We start from the raw sequence: 22,995 nt of genomic DNA on the forward strand, positions 1-22,995 counted from the left end.
TATATAGTCCCATTTTAGCATCAGCTAAACAGCCTCCAAGAGTCAGGAGTTACTTTGCTGCAAGAGCAGAATTTGACCTAATAGCACCACCAGACATGAAGCAAAACTACAAAAGAATGTGACCAAAGCCATGTTGATCGAGGTCTGCCTAAATTAAAAACTACTTTTATGGTTTTTTTTGCTTCCTACACCTTGGAAGTGTGAACTGAACCCTTGCCTCCTCTCCAGTAACACTATTAGCTGCCCCTCTTCCTCTAGAGGAGCTACAGCCTCTCCCTCTAAAAGAAAACAGAAAGGAGAGGTTAGAAAGAGAGAAGAGAGACAAAGGTGAACGAAAAAAAAAGATATGATGAAGAAATAATTTCAGCATGAAGAAACACTGGAGAATGCTGTTCTGCTCCTCTCCAAGCAAGCTCTGCTTTGCTTACTCTCCTCACTTTCCACAATGCAGTACAGCAATCTCCAATCACTGGCCAACAACTGCGTATACATCTCTGCCGCTAATACAAACTTTATGCTCCCAGACACAAATCTTTTACAGGAAGATCTGAGCAACACATGTTCTATCAGCCATGTTTCCACTTCTACATTACCTTGCATAAATCTATAATCTTTCTCTCTAAATCAAAATTATTTAGTATCTTCACACTACTGGTGTGAACAAAAAGTATATTCTTATCTCATTTTACGAGTGAGTAACTAAGGCACAGAAAGATCAAAGTGAGAATCCATCTACTTGGCTGAAAACATGATGTGGTTTTCCAGAATACTTAGAATTATATGGCATTTCATACACAAACCAGCATTTTGGCAATTCACACACAAGCACGTCAGGTCCTCAGAAAATGAAGAGCAGTCAGAGAATGCTCCTTTAAATTTTGCTTTTGTGAACAACTAACAGAAAATACATGGTAAAAGCTAAGGTGGAATCCAGTTCTTCAAAATCATTCTTAATCAGGAGATCATACCATGACCGAGTCTCTGGCATAAATGGAGTTTTTGCATGCAAAAACCTTCACAGCCATGCAACAAACACTCTTAAGTCAGGTCCATCAGGTGCAAAGGGAAGAGTAGTTAAAGCTATCATTATATTTTTTTATTACAATAATATCTATATGCTATAATTAATATATCTTCTGTTGTATGATATAATGATAATAACACCCAAAAGAGTTCTCTTGAGGCTTCCTAACATTACATTCTTGATTTTGCAACTTTACTTCAGTTCTTTTAACGTGTTTTTTTTTTTGGCATTTGAAAGTTCTTGAGTTCTATGCACATAAACTGGAAAAAAGGAAGGGAGAAATAAAAGAGATTCCATTCTGTGGCATGACATGTTTTTTCTTGGTGAGCAACAGGGAAGCTTAGCTGAGCCACCTATGCTTCTGCTGCTTGTGCTAACAAAGTGTTATGAACACTACTTCTTACTCCCTTCACAGCCAAGAAGTAGCAGGGGATGAGGGGAACACTTTATCAGTGGTTTCACAGACACCTGCCAACAGAAAAGAAACTCTTGAGAGTTTCATTGCAAGTAGTGGGGGAAATGGAGCTTGTGTAAACAGGGGTTTGTGCTTGTTTTAGGTAATCTGGTACAAAACTCAGAGTTGACAGCTCTGATTTGACCCGTCTAATCTATTCAAGAGTCAGTCCATGGTGATTTACTTCTCCTGACCTGGCTACCACATCACTCTTAAATTCCTTGCATTTCTACCCATTTCTGTCCCTTCTGATATCTAATCCCAGTATTTCTTATTCTACCCACAGCAGACTTTGGAAATAGAGTATTGATTCCCTTAAGCAACTGCTTTTACTCCCAAAGAGTGACTAAACAAAGCCATGCATCCATATGCAATTTCTGAGGAGCTCCATACCTCTACGAGAAAACTTAGAGGAGTCCAGAATTCATAAAATTTTAAAGCCCCTGTTCTAACCTGTCTTCAAAGCATGTCTTCCACTCATGTCAAATTCATCATCCACTACAGCCTTTTCTGAGTCCTTAGTGAGCTGCTTCCTAACATGAATTTGTGCAGTTGATTATTCTTACTTGAGCACAGAAACCAGCATTTGTTGAATCACACCTTATTTTTCTGCATAGCCTGTGCTATTTGTTAGAGTGATTTTAAATTCTTGTCCTGTCTTCCAAAGTGCTTGGGGGCAGAGAGCTTTGGTATAATTTACAAATTTAATTCTCTCTATTCATCACTGAACAGTACTGAAAGCACATGTTCTTCCACTGTGAGCAGCTCATGGTCGTCATCCTTTCTCTGAGCTTATGAGAACCTTGTCTTAGACATACCATATGTTCAGAGCACTGCTGCCAATAGAGGAGGATTACAAACACTCTTCCCTTTTGATACTTCTTTACTCCTAAATTCCCATCTTGCCCTTCTTGTAAAGGAGAACATATGGATGGAATAATAGTTTCAGGCAATTTTCTTTGTTTTCCTCCTACACAGGCTAAAACACAATCCTCACCCTGAAATCACACTTTCTTTATAATTTCTGCACTTTTCTCCAGTGTCCATGTAGACCTGCAGCAGAAATATTTCCTGCATATGTTTCTGAGGAGAAACCTGAATTCCCTGCAATATATCTTTTGCCAAAACTGCAATCGTTCTTTGCAGCAACCATTTGCGGGCTTTTATGTACAAAGGCACATCAGTCTACTACCCTTTAGATTTTTTTGTTCTGGAGTCCATGCTAATTTTACTATAAGGTAAGATTTCTCTTTATTACTATTGGAAAGCCATGCTTATCATAGAATAAAAGGTTCAGTTGCCTTTAAGGATATAGTACACGTAGGAAGTTTGGAACTACTGATAAATTAATGAGCACTGTTGTTTTCTATTTAACATCTATTTAGCTGGAAATTGATTTAGAGGAAAGGGTATATGACATCAATTTAAAACTGCCCCAGGTGTACAGGCTGGAAAAGCTTAAACCTATTTGAGGCCTCTGACAAACTTGCAAAGACCTGCCTCAGATGCAGATAAAGCCTGTTGCTTATATTAAGTACTGCATGAAAGATAAATCTGGCTTGAAAATGTATTAGGGGATGGAATGGGAGAAGAAGCATTTCGTTTCCATCTTTCTTCCCAGCTGGAAGTACTTTCAGAATGTGTCTGACCAGCATGTAGCTATACAACAAACAAAAGCAAGTATTTTCTGGCCACTTCAGCTCAAGTAAGCTTTGCAAAGTGTTTTCAATTCTTCACATCTCAGAGGATCCTTTTTCTGAAAATGTGCCTAACTTGAACTTCACATGTGGTCCTCATTTAAATGCAAATCAAGCAATTAGCAATTTAAAGTATGCTAACAGATAACTTGTATTTGAGATACTTGGACTTGAAATGTGTTAAGGCCTGACCAATAATTCACTTTTCTCACAGCTTCAGATACGCATGCACTGTCTTAAATTTACCTGGTAATTCAATATTTTTACGGTTGCCAAATGTACAAATATTTTGCCTATTGAAGGCTTGGCCTGGCAAATTAATGGCATGCCCTTCAGGCACAGAAAAGATCAAAACCACATTTGTTCTATGTTTAATGAAATCTTCTTAAACTGTGGTTATCAGTCCTCTGGGTGAAAAGAAAGTAATCTTCTCTTTTTCATGGAGTATTTGTACTGAGGGTACAGGTATGAATATTGTGGTGAAATCCCAGCTCCAATGTAGTCAGGTGTTTTGATAGCAGGATTTCATCACAATATTGTGGTGAAGTAACTGATATTTGAAAGAATTACTTTTGAATCTTTAGTTGATTTTATCTGAGAATAAACTGAATGTCAAAGGTCATACCGTCATTCAGATACAAGCTTACTTTCAAGACAAAATTTTTCCATTAACCCCAAACTAGGGAATAACATAAATTTAGGAATTTTGATAATCACATACAGCAGTAATTATCCTAATTTGAAAGCAAAAATTTCCTTCTGATCAAAATTCTGGAATCTCAGAAGAATCTTAAAATTTCTAAAGAAGTCTTGTCATGAATACATTAATTAAACACCTGACACGTTAAAACTCTATGAAATGTGAATATTCCCAGCCATTTAAATTTCAGAGAAAAGTAAACCATCCTTGGCAACTTAACATCAACATTAAAATGATGGTGGTCATCTTAATACCAGTTATCCATGTTGCTCTCCCTCTCACCTGCAAACGTGGAGATCAAGCAAGCCCTCAAATTGGTCCATGGCTGACTTTATCAAGCCCAAACTTCAGAAATATGTTAAAATATATGAAGTTTTCTATAAGCATTTCCTTTAATTAATAGGAATAACACATTTGTTTTGACTTTCTCTCTGATCTTTTAAAGAGATTAAGTGCCATTTCCCTGTAGTCATTTTTGAAATCTGTAATATAAGGAGCCCTAAGCTAAACACATGCTGAAAAGAGCAGGTGCAGACCATATAACTTAGTGGAAAAGATTACTTCTTAGCATTCCTCAACATTAGCAGTACTTCTGAGCTTATACTGCTCATGGTCACACAGAAAACCAGCACACAGATGCCTTCATATTTGTTGCTAGTCAGAAAACCATTTTAATCAGTCACCAGGATAGAGTTTGTACTAACAGAAACACACTTACGGGAGTATGCTTTAGATGTTATTTTTTTTTTCATATTTCTGAATATGTAAACCAGATGACCTTCCTGTTTTTCTAGCTAAAATAGCTGAAACTAGAAAATTCTTGCTGAAGAAAATGTATTTTTGTGTTGTTTGAATGTCATGTCAGTATCTTTTCAGGCAAAGAAAAAGGTTAAAATAAATACTTTGCTGTCTTTTTTTATTTTTTTTTTCCTCTAGGGGAAATTCTTAGAAGATAAACCAATGAGATGCCAATTCTCACCAGAATATTAATATATTACAAGCTGTACATTTCTACAGTGGACTGCCACTGGATTTGAATTCCGGTTTTGTGTACCAGGTAAAGCATTCGAAAGCAGCATGAAAAGTACCACAATGCTAACTTCAGTCCTCCTGAGGGATTAATGAATGCTTAATGACATTAATGCACATTTAGAACACTTATGTTTAATGACATGCTTTCTGTGAATGCATATATAAATATTAATTTTGGACTGAAAGATAATCGTTCAACATGATAACAATTAAACAGCTGTAACCTGTCTCATGTGTTAAGTAATGGAGCTGCAGGCAAGCTCCATAAACAGATGGTCTTACCCACCCATGCTTAATGTTAAGGACTTTTAAAAAAAGAGGTGTTGACAAATCTGAACAAGAAGGCATAGTTTTAATGCAAATTGGGCAATTTGCAATTTAGATTACTCTAAAACTAATTTGGTCTATAGAAAAAAATAAGCTGCATTGTAAAACTGAGATGTTACACAGCACATGGATATAGCAGGTTCCACACCAACATAATTATTTACTGATTTCATCCAGCTAGCAGAGTTTAATGGAAAAGCAGCTGGAAAAGTATTCATATTTATGGGCTTCCTATTACAGTTACTTAAATATACTCATGGTATATGCACAAAAAATAATAGACTTTCTGATATGATATCTGTTCCAATCTCACAAAACAACTACTCAGACAGGAGAGGGTCACTGAATTTCTTGCAAGCCAGGACAGAAAGGAAACAAAAATGTATTTTAGCACAACTGTGTTATAAAAACTTAATTACAGAGCAAATTTTCATCCAGGCTATCACCTGGGCACCAGCTGTGCATGTGTGGTCTTGTATCACATTGAGATGCAGGCTAAGCTTCACAAAATGACATACGGATGTTCACCTCAGAGCCAAGAATGTCACTCCCAGACCAAATAAACAATTAACAGGTGATTTTTCATAGCTTTGCAGTAAACCCTTAATTTAACCTGTTCTCATGGGGATACAGGAAATGGTAAAACATTACTTTAAAACATTTTAGGAGAGCCTGTTTTGCTAGGACAAGGGGCAATGGTTTTAAACTAAAAGAGGGTAGATTTAAACTAGATATAAGGAAGAAAGTTTTAACAATGAGCATAGTGAAACAGTGGCATGGGTTGCCCAGAGAGGTGGTGGATGCACCATCCCTAAAACCATTCAAGGCCAGGCTGGATGTGGCTCTGAGCAACTTGATCTAGTTGAAGATGTCCCTGCTTACTGCAGGAGGGTTGAACTAGATGACCTTTAATGTCCCTTCCACCCAAACCATTCTATGACTCTAATTACAATTCTCAGGGGTGACATGACAGTAAGCAAGTTAGATGCCTTAAATTATTCATCATTTGAAACATACATTGCCAATGTTTAGTTCAAACCAGTAATATGATAAACAATGGCAATAATCCTGAGCTTTCTTAATTCTTTTTAGACTCATTTAATCACAACACTGAGTATGTACTTATTTGCTGAACATCTTTGATAAAAATATTTGTAACTATGTGTTTAGAGCAAAGGCAATGACTCACAAGTGTGGCCAACACGACGTATGGTAGCTACCCTGTGCCAGAGATGCATAATGGAACAGAGGATACCAGCAGCACACATCAGGTTTATTGCATTAGTCAAAACAATCTTGCTCACCTTACTATACACCCTGCTTCAAAAAAAGAGGAAACCCCTGCTTTATTTAGCCTGTTCTGCTCACTCTCACAAATCAAACTATGTAAAATATAGAGGTATATCAGTTCTCAATTCCAGTGTTGTGATCCTTAGCCTTAGGGAAATGCTGATGCTTAACCTAGGTAAGCAGATGTCTAAATTTTTTTTCTGAACTAAAAAAGCAAACCTTTGCAATCATCTATGATTTTGCTTCTCAATGCCCTGAAATATTGACATTAAAACAAAAAAAAGTCTGTGGAAATTTAGAGCAACTAGAATTTCCTTTGACCAAATTCCTATTTGAATAGCTTGGAGTATATATAAAAATCAGCCCAACTCAGGCAGCAATCTAGGATTTAAAAGATTAGTGAGGAATAAAACTAAGGGCTACTTTGCTTTAATTTAAAATATAGGTTTGTTTTTTCTTTCCTTCTCTTTAACACGTCAACTAACAATACAGACAATGGGGAAAATGAAATGAGACTGGACAGATAGTCAGCATTTAGAAATGCACACAAATTGTTGGCTGAGGTGCAAAATATTTTTACCATTTTAAATAGTGTTCATGCTTCACGAAAATACCATAATGTCTTTGGGCAAATAAGTTATGGATTTAGATGATTCAGTACACATTCCAGTTAGCGCATCTGTGATTAATGCTTACATATCTACCCCATTTTGTGCATCCAGCTAGAGATCTGGTGGGCTATTCCATTCCCAGAAAGTGAATAAAGTGCATTGCCCTTAAAATTTACAACTTCCCTGGAATATTTCTTTCCCAAAGAAGTTGTAAATTCAGGCTGTTGCACTTCATGGGTCTTCCAGCTAATAGCTGCAACAAATACATTTCTAAAATACTTCCCACTACTGCAGCTAGATGGTTAGTGATTTTTAGAAGTAAGAAAGCTGCAATTGTATATTTTTAGATGTATGAAGGCAGAGTGGGAGTCTTCTGTATGCATAACACAAATTCTGCTACCAAGTTGAGAGTTGTAAGTAGTATAACATGCCTGGGCCTGGGTTACAAAAAGGGGTGACAATAAAAACTGGTTTGCATGGAGAAATATTCTGATGTCCCTTGTGTTTTGAAATTTATTGTTTAGAAAGAGCTATTAACTACTCTAGGGCAGGTGAGAGAAAAGCAATATGACTCTTTACCTGCCAAGCTGAGGAGGCAGCAATTTTTACCCCACTAAGTGGAAATACTCTTGGAAATGAGCAATAAAATGAGCTGGTTTCTCCATAACACTGGGCTCCCAAGAAAAATAAGTATAACACCAGGCTAGAGCCTGTACCTCATTACTTGTCGTGAAGGCTGTAAGGGCAATATAAACAAATCAAACTATCTTTACAGCAGCAGCCACAAAATAAACACCATTTAAAGAATAAACAGGTGGGAAGACAGACCTGCTCGCCCAGTGCTGAGGAAAAACTTGTTTGTGCTTAATATGTCGGAAAAATTGTTCAAGAGCAGTTCATCCGTGTGTGACTACAACCCTTGAAATGCTGCCAAGGTCAGTGAGACCAACAGCAGAGCGATCTGCTGAGTAATTCCTCATTGGCAAGTTAAAGCAGTGAAGGGAAAGTCTTTATCCTCCTTCTAAATATTTACTTTATTTTATTGTTCAGAAAGCAGCTCACTCCCCACCTCTCTACTCTGTCAGCGTGGTTTCTGGAAGCTCCTCAAAAATTTCAACCCTACTTCTCTGCCTGGGATTCTGTCGATGCACCTCGGTTGTCCCTCATATGTCTGAGCAGTCTCATCAATAAACAACAACAAAATCAATCGTCATATCTGTAAAAAATAATTCCCAAATCAATCTTACTACTTTACACCTGCCTCCCTTCTATGAATAAAACGTGGCCTCACCTTCCTGGTGCAATGATGTGGGTATCACTTCATACAGCTGTTAACAGGCCCTCATTTTCCCTGCCATTGAAGCTCACACCAGTTTCTTGTGACCACCAAGTGCAGCATCACTACACTGCCTCTCAGTCAGGGCTATAAGCTCCCTGGGAGCACAGCTTGGGTTTTACTGTTTTCTACATACACATACATGCTCCAATGACAGCTTAGCTGTGATAACACATTCAGAATTACAGGGCTTCCAAAACATCCACGAAAGTTAAAATTCTCTATGCTCTTCTCAGCTTGTGGCCGTGTTCACATCCATCAGCTCTACTGGCATTAGACTTACTGTCCTGTCCTATTGCTTTGGCTACATCACCTCTTTTAATGGACTCTCCTCCCTCTCTCCAAACATAAAACTATGGGTTTTTTTTTTACTTATTGGATTTTTTTTTTTTGCCTATTCGCATTACCTGTGATTTCTCCATCACTCAGTATTACTCTTGCCTTTGCCTGACCTGTGGCTACCTCCTTTGTTGTCTGTTCAATCCACCTCTAAGTGCTTAGCTATAATGCTTCTCACACTTAGGAGATGTGTCCCATAAATACCTGCAGAGCCACTCCTGAGTTACTCCTTTCACAGCCTTTGCTGAGCTTTATACAACAGTACCCTCCCCACACACCTAAGCACAAGCTAGTCATTTCTTCCAGTTAGATCATTGCCAGTTCCTTTGTCTGTGCCTCCTACCTCTTGTCACGCAATAGGCTCTCCGTGCAATTATGCCAAGACAAAAATTGTTTGGATAGGACTCTCCTCCTCTATTACAGGCTTGCAGCATCTTGCAGAAAAGGGGATTAGTCTGGAAGGGAATTTCTTAGCACTACAGCTATTCAAAATCAATACAAAAATGATAAACCTTCTGGCAAGTCCTCCTCCACTTTTTCTTAGTCCCTTTATTTACATGCATAATTTCTCATGCTTGTTCACTGCCAAGGCCTGTGCAGTGGAGAGGGATATCCTGCTGAATATGGGACATATGGACTGTAAATCACTAAGAAAATCTCCAGTGATAAAGGTACCGTAATTTCCAAAGGGTTTCAGGTGCTAGAACTAACTTGATTACAGAAACATAGAAGGTGTAATAAGAACAGCTTCTTTACAATCAGCTGTATTGAACTGCTGTTATGTTATTTACATGTAAAAACTTTGATATAATTCCAAAGTGAAGCATTATGTTGACAAGATAATTTTGGGCACCTAGATCACATTTATTACAAGGTGGAAGTGCCATTTTTGTGTAGGCAAGTCACTTTTTAGAGCTTCTTCTCCATAAAAAAAGAAAAAAAAAAAGAACAGAACAATAAGAAGCTTCATTTCCAAAAGACATAAAGCTATCACGTAAAAATAGAAAAGCACAAATCAAATAATATATTTACAATTTAAAATAAAGGTAAAATAAAGGTAGTCTCCCCCTCAGCAAAAGGCAGTTAAAGGGAAAAGACTGAGAAGGAAATCCTTCTACCTCCTTTTTATGACAAACTAGGTATGAAGAACTGATGAGCCATTATATAACCATTTTCTTTCTTAAAATATCAACTGCTTTGCACAGACTGACACATGCAAATATTCTGTTTGAAGAAACAAGCTTCAAAGTAGTAGACTTCTTATTCAGACACAGCCAGCAGGGCCGGCTGTTTGAATTTTGCAGTGAAGATATGGTAAAGCATAGACGGCCTACCAATGGTACAGTGCTCTCCGTTCCATCCCTGGCTACATTCACACTTCCCATCTTTACAGGTGCCGTGCTCTGCGCAGCGGGGATGGCAGGCTCTCTGGTTGCAAGCTGTGCCTGTCCAGCCTTCCTCACAGCGACATGTGCCACCCATGCACACACCGTGGGTGCCGCAGTCCACTGAACAGATTTCTGGATTCGAGAGGAGAGAGCAGGGAAAAGGAGGCAGAGAGTACACAAGGGAGAGAGAGGGTATGCATTAATTAGCAGTGCTGCATTTTAATCCAACATGTGAAGAATAAGAAAGGCAAAATCTTTGAAAATTAAATCAAAGGAATTTACTGTGAAAGGCATTTTCAGGTAAGACCCAACAGAACACAAAGTACAGAGTTTTACTTCTATGCTCCACTTACTTATCCAGCAGACTTAGCAGTGCCTAAACATCCATAGCTCTTCTGTTAGTAATTTTCAGTCCTATTTTTTGTGTCTGAAGAGTAACCTTTTTTATCTTAGATTATATGGCACTTAGACCTACTACAACTACAGTGTAATACCAGTGAATAAACACAACATATACCTAGGTCATTTTTGTGCTTTGAGTGAAAATCTAGTAGTAATGAAAGTTCATTTTAACAAGGTTTCCCCTCCCTACTATGCTCCCTGTTTTCTTTGAAAGTAAAAATGTGCCATTTTTGACACATTTTTTCATTATAAAGAATCAGCCTTAGTGAGACAAATTAGTACCATGCTGACATACTGACACATCTGTTAAATATAAAAGATGATTTACTTTCAGTAAATTTGTATCACTGACAGCTATGAACAGTCTGGTTTAAATAATAGATTGTTAAAAAAAAATAAATCAACATACAGCAATTTAACTTGTCATTTACATATAGTAACAGGATCTTGTAACTGATAGAATAATTGAAAAATATGTTAACAGCCAAAGGTAGTCAAGAGGCCAAACAACGCATGTAAGTCTCAGCTAATACAAGATGGTAATTTAGACTGCCAGATTTTGCTTTTACAGTTTTGGTTCATTTAGTCAGACTCCGGCAAACTTTACTTCTGCTAAGCAGACAACAGGAAAACAAGAGGAGATACAATACAGCCTGAGGGACTTCTTTAGCTCCTTGGCGTACAGCTGGCTGTAACCATGTACTGGTTCATAGAACTACTGTATTTAGGTTTGTTTTCTTGTAAAAGACAACAAACAGTTCAGTAATAAAAGACTGAAATCATTTTCAACAGCAGAAGAATAAAGCGCTCAGTGCAAGAAAGGTTTGCAGTTTCCCACTTAACAGTATTTTTCTTCCCTCATAGACTGTAACCGCTGCCTCAAAGTGCTGTGGAACCTTAAATACAGTATCAAGGAGCTGTGACATTTCCCATAAGAAACAGACCAAAACCTTTGTGGAGGAAGACAGCTGTAATTTCCCTTCCCCCTTCTTTATTTCTTTTTTTCTATACAGGATCTTATATCTACTTTGAATTACATTTTTGATTTGATGGTTTGATTAACTTAAAGAGTCACAAAACACCAACGCAGCCCCAAGAAAGAAAGGTTTATTTCTCTTCAGTCTAATCAATGTTTCATTAGGGTGAAGGTGTTTATCAGTTTATAGCACACTAGCTTTGAGCAAGGTGTGTCAATCTTTGTAATTAATTTATTAATTAGAGTTAATTTAATTGAAGTGGAATTGAAAGGCTAATTAATAGACAAATTGCTGATGAAGACAGAGGAAAGCTCTTCCGATTTCAAACCTATAAACCCCTCTGATAGAAATAACTCACTCTTTTTTCCATCTATCAGCTTAACAACATGTTTATGGGCAAGAATTACTTTTTTGGTGTATCAGTCTGAAGGTCATTTTGCACAAGTTCAGCAAATAGTCTGTGCGTGTTTTTACAAAGCTGGTTTGTAATTTTGACGCTTTCAAAATATCTGAGATCAGAAATATTTACTCTTATTTTAATGGCAAATCATTCCTTGAAACATAAGTAATAGATAGAACATAACAGAATCATCAAAAGACCATAGAGGATACCATGTCAAAAAATAGGGGATCCATATTCTGCCTGAGAACTAGAAAGGTTCTCTCACAAATGGCCATTTTAAATGCTAGAAATGTTCAGAGAAGAGTTTTTTCTTCCAAACAAATTTAATACAAGATAACATTTTCTTTTATCACTTTTTCTTCAATATTTGTAACTCTGTCCTACCACTCTTGTATGCATAAACCACTATACATCAGTACCACAGATCCTGGTCAGGAAGTACATTTGTTTTACAAAGATGGTTCCTCGTGAGAAAGCTATATTTATTCATAAGCTGGCATAAACTCAGCTAGCCCATGTGTTCAGTTTTCATTAACGAAATCATCTGAGTTGTTAGATGAACTGTTTTAGACAAATGTATGTCTCACAGTTAGACATGATTTCTCTTTTGATATGTGGCTACCAAACAATAGTCTAAAAACTATTTTTCAAGGCTGCTGTCATACTTCATAAATATTTAGATTCTGTTCTCCATGATAATACCTCCAGTCATTTTCTCCTCTTGTTTCTAAGCTCAGATGGTGGTTTTAATAAGCTCAGTTTCAGACTTCAAGAAATCCCTCTGCGTCTTCAGTCCTACCAGCTCCTTCCACCCTGGCAGCCTGTGCTCTTCCTTGAAAGCTATTTAGGATTCATTCCTGCATTCCCTTGCCTTCAAACTCAAACACTGTCTTTCAAGAAAAATACCTCCAATTAGCTGGAGAGATTTTAAAACTGTGACTGTCTCTAGTTTCACTAGTGTGAAGTTTTTAAATAGATGTATTAAATAAGATGATACTTAGATCCATGTATTGTACAAGGAACATTCTGTACTTGCATGTGAAGTACCTGAAGTTACCAAGTGAAGGCAGCTAGAAGACAGCAATAAATACATTGATTTCCAAGTACTTCAAATTCATCAATTATTTTGAACCTTTAAATCAATTCAGTCAGTTCAAAGACTTCTATCAGCTCAGCAGGCCAGGCCCTATCACAATCATCTCATTAAAATGCCGCTATTCAAGATGTCATTTTACATAAAGAGTGTGCTTTTAACCCTTACCATTGGAGCAATCTGGACCTGTCCAGTTGGGGTCACAGGTGCAGGCACCGCTCTCTTGCAGGTAGGTGCCATGGCCAGAGCATTGGTCAGAGCACATCGTTTTCAGGATTTCACAGTTGTTGCCTCCCCAGCCTGGGTTGCAGTGGCACTCGCCATGGATGCATACGCCATGGCTGGAGCAGGCTGGGTCCAAGCAATCAGCTGCAGGAAGATGAGAAAATTCAGCTTAATTTTGTCATTTCTAACAATAGTAATCAACCCCTAGATGCTCACAACACTTTTGGGCTTAATCCATGTTTTAAGACGTTGTGAAATTGACAGCATTGCTCTCATCTTGAAAGTAAACATTAGTAGGTTAAAGCGGAGAAGTTCATCTTTGTTTTCATTGCAATGAGTGACGAAAAGACAGAGTGGACCAAGGTATCTTGGTGCCAGCCTCCCTTCTCTGGCTAAAAGGTAAATCAGTCTTTATCATCACTAATTGCACAGCAGCACTTTTCTTTGAAAAAACACCTCACCTCCATATCACTCCCTGGTATTGTGAAATCTGTGTGTGCAAATAAGTGGCATCAAGACATTTACAGGCTAACGCTAAGTTAACCGAGAACCTTTCAAGGCTTACTGATTTTTCTGAATTACAACAAGATTGGCTTTGGCTTTTGGGCAACTGATCTCTGTTCTGCCTAATCAGAGTGTAACGAGTGTTACATTCCCTGCAGCACTCAGTATGAACTGACCTGATCCACCATTAGACCATTGACAGCTGTATAGGACCCTCAACTTGTTTCAGAAATAAATGAGTTGCATACTGTCTATCTGTCTTAATTCACTTTAATGTGCCTTAGATGACGAGATTTAATTTAGCAATTTGACTCAATAAAATGTTACACTTGTAGGGTCAATGGTCTGAAAATTTAATTCCAGAGACTTAATTGCATTACTTTGTATGTGGAAATCAATAAAATCAATTTCATTGAGGAAGAAAATGGTGCTTTTTACTCCCTAAAAAAATAGGATGGAAAATGAACTGCATTTTGCAGCACACCAGAATGGATATTATTATGCACATTGCTGGAATACAAAAATGATGCATCATTTTTCCCCCTGATGTATTTGAATCAGCACTTTCCACAATGTGGTTGGTGGAAAAGATCACTAACAAACGCAGTACATTAATGATTTATCCTATACTGTGAACATTTAGTAAGTCTTCCTGTATTCCAACATGTATTTTTGTGTGGTTTCTTCTCAGCTGACCTCGGTCAGAAAAAATAAATAAAAACATACTGGCAGGCAGAAAGATATCACATATTATTAAGAATTTTCCCACTGATTACTTGAGAATAGATAAAGTATAATAATTCTGTAGAATTCAGTGATAATAGCATTTCTCAAACTTGATTTTTAGTATTCAACAATGATTTTTGAAGAAATAGCATTACGGCATACGATCTTGATGTAGCAAAATCAATAGAGCTGGATATGCCAGCTGGAAACCTGACCAACAACAGCAGGTGCTGGAGTAAATATTTATTCATTTACCTTCTTCACAGTTTTCTCCTTTGTATCCAGAGTTGCAGGCACAAGAGCCCATGATGCAAATGCCCCGGCCCCCACACTGGGGATCGATGCACTGAGTTGTAGGCACGTCACACTCGGTGCCCTTCCAGCCACTGTAACACAGGCAACGTCCTTTGGAGTATTGCCCATTGCCACTGCAGAGCACTGGGCAGGCTGCTGTGAAAAAAAGCAGCAGAAAAAATTAAAGCCATATTCTTTACCACAGCTCTATAGAGAAGAAAGTCTAAGAAGCAAATCACATGCCAGTTGCTTTCCTGATGCATTTGCCCACATGCTCGTTTAAACTCACTCAAGAAAAGCATTGGGTTGATTTACCTCTTGAACAATCAGGGCCCAGAAACCCGGGAAAACAATGGCAGGATCCAGAAACACATTCACCGTTACCATGGCAATTTCGGGGGCATTCCACCACAGATTCTAAAGGGAAAAAAAGGAGGGCAATTTACAGATGCCCACTGCATGAAGTACCTATCATCTGAACGGCTACTAACTGACAATGCACTCTTGCTCTGAGAGAAGTGTTTATGTTTGGTTTGTTTGAAGAGCACAAATAGCTGTGATTTTCTGCTGCTGATGCCTCTAGTATCTTAGGACTTTACATTCTAACAAAAAGGCTAAAATTATAATGGCAAAACTGTACAAGTTCCATACTTAAAAGTCAGCCCCGTGTCATTTAACAAATGCTTTGAAACAGTGTTCTCCTTTTAAGCACTGTTTTACAAGAAGGTACACTCCTTATGCTTTGGACCAAATAATTAAAATACAGATTTTGCATTTTATTCTGACTAGCAAAAGAGACTATAAAAGGAAAACCTGTGAAAAAAAGCCAAATCATTTAACTGCGAAAACCTATTTCTATTCCTAAAAAACTTGACCAGAGCCTAGCATTTGGTAAGAGCTTTGAAAATTATGCTTACCTATAATTATGGTATTAAAAGACACCTGCTCTGCATTTTTCCCATCATTATAAAAGGCCAGGTGCCAGATGCCAGAATCCAAATACTGGATAAAACCTGCCTCATGGAGACTGACAGACCTCGCCTGCCGCCCCGCTCGCTCCAACTCCAGCAGGTTGCGTTGCTCCCTTGCAATCAGACTGCTGCCATCCAGGAGCTCCACAAAGTCGTACTGCAGGGAGGAACAGACAGGAAATTGACAATTCAAGGGATGACACATGGCACCACCAGCTTCCCCACAGAGTCCTAACAATATACTTTTATTCTGACCAAGACTTTCCTCTTTGAGCAGGGAAGCACGAGCTGAAACCAACCCTTACTTCTTTGCTGCTTGCAAAGATTTCAAGAGAAATTACCAACTAGTCCTCATGCTTGTTAGAGTGACTTTTTCGGTGACAAGTGGCCAATAAACCTATTACATGTACTAGGGGAAACAAAACATCAGTTGAAATGAGTCTGCAGGCATGACTTCCACCTGAATTACAGGTGAGAGCTAACTTTCTAAATGTGTTATATGCATGTGAGTTGATAATAACATTCAACACCAATAACCTACTTTGCTTTTTATTTAGTTTCAGATGGAATGCTAAACTGCTTGGTTCCCCTTTCAGACAGTCTGGAATCCTGGAAGGAGCACAGCAAGAGCTTCCCTTCATATCACAGAAGCCCAAAAGAGGAGATGGAAAGCATAAAACACTGCAACTCTTGGAAATAATAAACTGACAAAAAGTAAGGTACCTCAGGTCAATGGACAGCAGATTGTTTTGTTAACAACCATCAGTGGGCCTTGGAAGAATGTAACAGTATCTTGGCTGATAAAATAAACAAGCTCACAACACAAGGCTTTTTGCTGGTTAATCTTAACTAGGGCTAATAGCACCTGAAGGACTAAATCTGCTCTGGGCCCTGCACTGATTACACTATCTGGGAGTCTGCCCTCATGGATTGAAAGTTGTCTTCTGAATGTTTATCATGTAAAGATCAGTATGTACACAGCAAAATTAAACAGGTAGTAAAATTAAAGGGCATTCTTTCTTGTGGCATAAAGTGTCTGCTTTCCTTGCTGAGTCTGTTCACAGTTTTACTCTGACACATGTTTATTGCAAGAAGTGACAGTAAGACACAAGCCTTCAATCTACTCAACCATTAGAGACGTCTCTCAAATGGAATGACATCCAGGGCCTACTAAAGTAAAGGCCACTATATGAAACTGATGATTCACCTGAGCAGGGATAACTACTACCAGAAACAAGAGAATCTGTGGTTTTACACCCTGACTTGTGACCTTCAGAAACTGCTCCTGGGACCGAAGAAAACATGATAGCCTTTGTCCTGGAACAAGGGTTTAAGGAATTACAGAATCATAGAATGGTTACGGTTGGAATGGACCTTAAGATCATCTAGTTCCAACCCCCCTGACATAGGCAGGCACGCCTCACTCTAGACCATGTGGCCAAAGGCTCTACCCAGTCTGGCCTTGATCACTGCCAGGGATGTAGTATTTACCACTTCTTTGGGCAGTCTGTTTCAGTGCCTCACCACCTTCACAGTAAAGAACTCCTTTCTTATGTCTAACCTGAACTTCCTCTCTTTAAGTTTAAACCCGTTACCCTTTGTCCTACTGCTATAGCCCCTAATGAAGAGTCCCTCTCTGGGATCCTTGTAGGCCTCTGTCAGATACTAGAAGGCTGCTATGAGGTCTCCATGCAGCCTTCTCTTCTCCAGGATGAACAGTCCGAACTCTCTTAGCCTGTCTTTGTATGGGATGTGCTCCCTCTGATCATTCTTGTGGCCCTCCTCTGGACTTGTTCCAACAGTTCCATGTTCTTATGCTGAGGACACCAGAACTGCACACAGTACTCCAAGTGAGGTTTCACGAGAGCAGAATAAAGGGGCAGGATCACCTCCTTCGACCTGCTGGTCACACTCCTTTTGATGCAGCCCAGGGTACAGTTGGCTTTCTGGGCATCATGCTCATTTTCTCATTGACCACCACCTCCAAGTCCTTCTCCACAGGGCTGCTCTGAATCTCTTCTCTGCCCAACCTGTAGCTGGGATTGCTTCGACCCAGGTGTAGGACCTTGCACTTGTCATGGTTAAACTTCATGAGGTTGGCATCAGCCCAGCTCACAAGCGTGTCAAGGTCCCTCTGGATGGCATTCCTTCCCTCCAGCTTATCAACCGAACCACACAGCTTGGTGTCATCGGCAAACTTGCTGAGGGTGCACTCAATCCCACTGTCCATGTCACTGACAAAGATGCTGAACAAGATTGGTCCCAACAACGACCCCTGAGGGACACAACTTGTTATTGGTCTCCATTGAGCTGTTGACTGCAACTCTCCGTGTGTGGCCATCCAGCCAATTCCTTATCCCCTAGCTGGTCCATCCATCAAATTGATATCTCTCCAGTTTAGAGACAACAAGGTTATGTGGAACAGTGCTGAATGCTTTGCACAAGTACAACTCAATTCTAATCGGGCCTTAGCTTTCTTGACCTGATCTCTAGCTTTCCAGACAATGTCCCTTGTATTCTATGCAGGCCTCCTGTCCTGACTTCCACCTTCTATAAGCTTCCTCTTTCCTTCTGAGTTTTCTCAGCAGCTCCTTATCCATTCATGGAGGTCTCCTGGCCTTCCTGCCCCATTTCCTTCTAGTCGGGACGTAACACTCCTGAGCTTGTGGCAGGTGATCCTTGAATATCAACCAACAGCCTTGGGCCCCCTTGCCCTCTAGGGCTATATCCCATGGAACCTTACTAAGCAGGTTCCTGAAGAGGCCAAAGTCTGCTCTCTTGAAGTCCAGGGCAGTGACCTCACTGCACTTTTCTCATTGTTCTGAGGATCTCAAACTCCACCATCTCATGATCACTGCAGTTAAGGCTGCCCTGGAGTGCATTTCCAACCAGTCCTTCCCTGTTGGTGAGCACGAGGTCAAGCATGGCACCTCTGCTTGTTGGTTCCTCTATTACTTGCAAGAGGAAGTTGTCACCCACACAATCAAGGAATCTCCTGGACTGCTTATGCTGGGTGATACCTTCCCTCCCACAGATACTGAGGTGGTTGATGCCCTCCATGAAGACAAGGGCCTGTGAGTGTGAGGCTCCTCACTTATGTTCTCTTCTTGAAATTGCGGGTCCAAATTAGCTGGTAATGTAAGAATGTTCCTCCCCAGTAATCAGAATTATCTTCCTACTAGTCAAGATGTGAAGAAAATGCATAGTTAATATACCTCTATCACCTGACACACTTTTCCAGCTATGTCTGAACCCATAGAATAGAACATAATGTCATTAGGATGTGCAGAAACCAGTACCTCAGTGTGATGTCACTTTGCGCATGCTGCACCACATGAAAACAAATGCAACCATTTTGGGACAGCACCAATTATTCAAACCTGTTCAACATTCTCATTTGTCAGAGAATTAAATATTTATTTTGTATGAGAGAGAAAACCAATCTCAGTTGTTTGCATTTTCTTTTTTCCTCCCGCCTGACTCAATAACACTTCTTTCTGGTTGTGTTTTTCACTAATATTTTGAAAAACAGAAAGCTCAGGGAGTTCTGAGTATTAACAAGTCGCTTGCGGACATTAGGAAGGACATTTTGGTAGAAGGACAATTTCTGATTCAAACTGTATTTTTGATACGTTGATTGACAACTAATGAGGGACAAACATGGTACAATGAATGATTTTGTATTCGTAATGTAATAAGGACATATGCTGTTATCAGAACACCATTTTAGACTACATTTTAAAAGCCATGCAGATGGGAATTTACTGTTCATTCTGGCCCTCAGCAATAAAGCAGTAATTGATCTTAACCCTTTTAAAGGCTGGTTTGTTTTTTTTATATAGTTAGGAAATGATAACAGAAACAGACTGGAAAAACAATTTCTTCATAAGCAAAAAACATACCAATTTCATTTTCCTCCTATGAGGATAAATTAATTACCTTTATATAGAGCCTAAATGTGCTGATTTGCCTTACCATTCTATTCAGTTTTTGCTGTAAATCAAAGTCCTTTTTTTTTTTTATTCTTAAAGTCTCTTTAAATAAACATATTGATTCTCTGGCTGCAATGGAACTGACATTTTTAGAAGTGTCACAAAGACTTTCAGCCTTGCATTGATTGAGTTTCGAATGGACAGCCACCGTCAATTATTTCTGGTTGATTTATTTATGATTCCCCAGAAAGAGAGAACTATGCATCTCAGATCAGTCTGTGACACACACACAGTGGCTGTGCTTGAGACTGATTTTGGTATCTAAAGAGAATACAGAAACACAACCAAAAATTCTGTCCTGATTATGATGCATCAAACCATTTCTTACATGCTGTTTCCCTATTATTTTGGATTATGGGACACAGTAAGAGTCAAATTTGCTGCATTCTGTTATTTTTTTATAGTAAAATGCAACTGATAGGAATGGTTTAGATACAGTTGATCGTGTCCTAAAACGAGGGTGTAAACTAAAGGACTGTCTCAAGCTCATTTCCGTCATACTTGATAACGTCTCTTGCAGTGGTAGGATAACTGGTATCAGAGGTTGTAGAGCTATAGAAAGATGGACTCCCATTCTTTTTTACTCACTGTGTGGTTTCAACTGCATAGAAAAAAGAGGTGGATAAACAAAGGTCTGGGAAAGAAGTGGAAGACAAGGCGGTACATGTAATATGAGAGTTCTGCATTATAGCCAAAGGTGAGATGCAGAGAGGGCAGACATTCATAGAAACAATGAAGGTAAGGAGGATGCTAAACACGATGATCGCCTCTGTATCATAGAAATACTAGTAAAGATACTGGAGGGGGACAGCTGGTAAGGAAAGTTTACAAATGCTTGCAGGGTGCAGGTAGTAATCAGTTCTCTATTATTTAACATAAGATCTGAAAATTCAAATACTGATGTTTTGAGAAACACGCAGCAGTTGCTCATTTGCATAAGTTTTGTTATTAACACTTGTCACTCTATGACTAGGAGAAAAGGGCAGACAGCATTCAGGAGACACAGACATGAAGTGATACATGCAAGCAAGATCCCACTTTTCAAAGTCCTCACAAAACAACCCTCTTCTGTTGGCTACCACCTAATCCAGGGATGGGCTCTGAGCCAACTTTTATCACTTTAAAATGAGATCTTGGAGCTATGGTAGAGAGTGCTATGGAAGTACCAGTTCCACATTTATTTTTATCTATTTTTTAAGCAGACATTATAAAGGCACTGTATGAAACCATCACAGTTAAACACCCGCTAACTGGAGAACATTCAGAAAAGCACAAGGATGATCAAAGGACTGAAGCAGCTTTCTTACAAAGAATGACGAAACAGACTGGAAAGAAACCTCATTGAGGGCTCTAGAGATCTATAAATCAAGGTCGGCACAGAGAAGGAATCAGTGAGAAACTGTCCAATGCCTCTTCCAAAACACTACCACCAGGGTACCAAAGTAAAACATTGCCTCAGAATGCAATGAGGAGTTGTGTGAGAAGTGTAGTTAAGCCGCAAAACTCCTGCTGCAAATGTTATGGATGCTAAGAGCTTCCATAGGTTCAAAGGTGACTATGCAAATTCTCAGGAAAAGAAATCTTTCAAAGGTTGTAAAATACAAAGACAGCACCTTTGACTCAGGAAGTGCTTCAGCCTTAAAACACTGGAGGCCAGGAATGTATTGTAGAAAGAATAACTACAAATCTGTCGTGCAGCTATACTAATCTCTGCATACCTGCTAACGGCCACCATCATAGTCAGAATGCTGGGCTATATGGTACTTTAATCAGACCCAGTGTGGACATTCATGTGTTTTTCTAACACACTCCTTTGACATTTAGAGCTTCACAAGTAAGCTGGCTTGTTGACAGAAGAATGTAAGGAAACCCAGAACCAGCTGTTAGTCTGTCCTTGCCAGCTATGCTTGGCTCGCAGTTAAGAGCTTTTGCCAGTACAAGCCTTAAGGGTTAGGGGAAATAAGAAAACAATAAACTGATTTATGCTTGCAAACTATCTATTTCATTAGATGTCCTTTTGCCTAAATACCTTACTTTGTCCATATAGGCTACTTTGGTAAGATACGCATTTTACCAGTACAAGTTATGTCTTCATCAAAGTCCTGTGAGTAGGACTTTGTTGCAGAACAGCATAAACTGTTGAGAAATATTTGACTCCATTTTTTCCCCCCACATAGCAGTAGCACAGTCACAAAATAACCCCTAGCCCCTCATGGAAACTGCGTTTTTAGAAGATTATACATACTTTATCTCAGGCACCTAAATCTGACATCACTGGGTTCAAGGCTGTATAAACATCCTGATAACCCTCCACCCTTGGGAATCTCCAGGAGCCCTAGAAGATCACTAGGGCACTGATAAGTAAGCATGCCTAATTTTTCAAGGTATCAAGTGTCAGTCAAATGGTTTGTAAAAAATTCTTTGATTATATACCAGGCAAATATAAGACAAGAGAGCTTGACCTATATCTTCAGAACAATACATCCAAAATGTCATAGGAACTACAGAAGATACAGTAGCAGGATGCACATATGATTCCTTCTGTTGTATCATACTTAAGCATGCATAAGCAATTGGGCAGTAGGAATCTAAAGGCAAAGGAGTCTGTGTAAAACAGGATGGGAAACAGATTTAGCTACCCCCATTTCCCAGCTTTTTGGATAAAGGGCACTCCTATTTCAGTCTTTTGCCAGGACAGGGAATCAAGTATGCATCATTTTTCATGGATTTATCTACTCACATAACTTCTCATACAAATTCACAGTCCAGACCACCTTTTTCAGTTTTGTTCATTCTTGCCACACATGTATTCCTCTAGCTCGTGTTATTGTTATCATTGAGATGGCATTTGTATTCCAAAGCCCTATTTCCAGTCGTTGATAACTTTCTGAATCAATTTTCTTTGAGCTAGAATTTCTCGCGCTTGTTGTCAGCCTGAGGGTGGCTGTTCATATGTGAAGATCTGAAGAAAATCCATTTAATCATTTTTTTGAGGATCAAATTTTCAAATAAACATAAGTTTATTTTCTACATTCAATAAATAGTTTGTAGTTTAATGGGAACTAAACTAAAAAATAAAGCTAAAGTAACATTCTATGATTTTAGCTGCATGAAACTCCTTTGATGACTCTAATTCCTCTTCTGTGGTTTGTGACTCTTAAATAGGTGATATAATTAGCAATATTTTTATGGTCTAGGTCTTTAAAAAGT

General features: G+C 38.9%; 1 protein-coding gene across 6 annotated transcripts in view; it reads right to left on the reverse strand.

Moving 5' to 3' along the window:
- TENM3 (teneurin transmembrane protein 3) overlaps positions 1-22,995 on the reverse strand; it is a 1,300,329-nt gene that overhangs the window by 68,220 nt on the left and 1,209,114 nt on the right. For all 6 annotated transcript variants that reach the window (XM_061372205.1, XM_061372214.1, XM_061372239.1 and 3 more), the window contains 5 exons: positions 15,740-15,950; positions 15,138-15,239; positions 14,784-14,978; positions 13,242-13,442; positions 10,145-10,330 (listed from right to left, as the gene is read on the reverse strand). In XM_061372205.1, the coding sequence (XP_061228189.1) occupies positions 10,145-10,330; positions 13,242-13,442; positions 14,784-14,978; positions 15,138-15,239; positions 15,740-15,950 (895 nt within the window). The remainder of the gene's footprint in view (positions 1-10,144; positions 10,331-13,241; positions 13,443-14,783; positions 14,979-15,137; positions 15,240-15,739; positions 15,951-22,995) is intronic.

The sequence above is a fragment of the Neopsephotus bourkii genome, unplaced genomic scaffold (genome assembly GCF_033783945.1).
Source record: "Neopsephotus bourkii isolate Nb327-2 ecotype Australia unplaced genomic scaffold, CSIRO-AGI_Nbou_v1 NB_168, whole genome shotgun sequence".
Lineage (NCBI taxonomy): Eukaryota > Metazoa > Chordata > Aves > Psittaciformes > Psittacidae > Neopsephotus > Neopsephotus bourkii.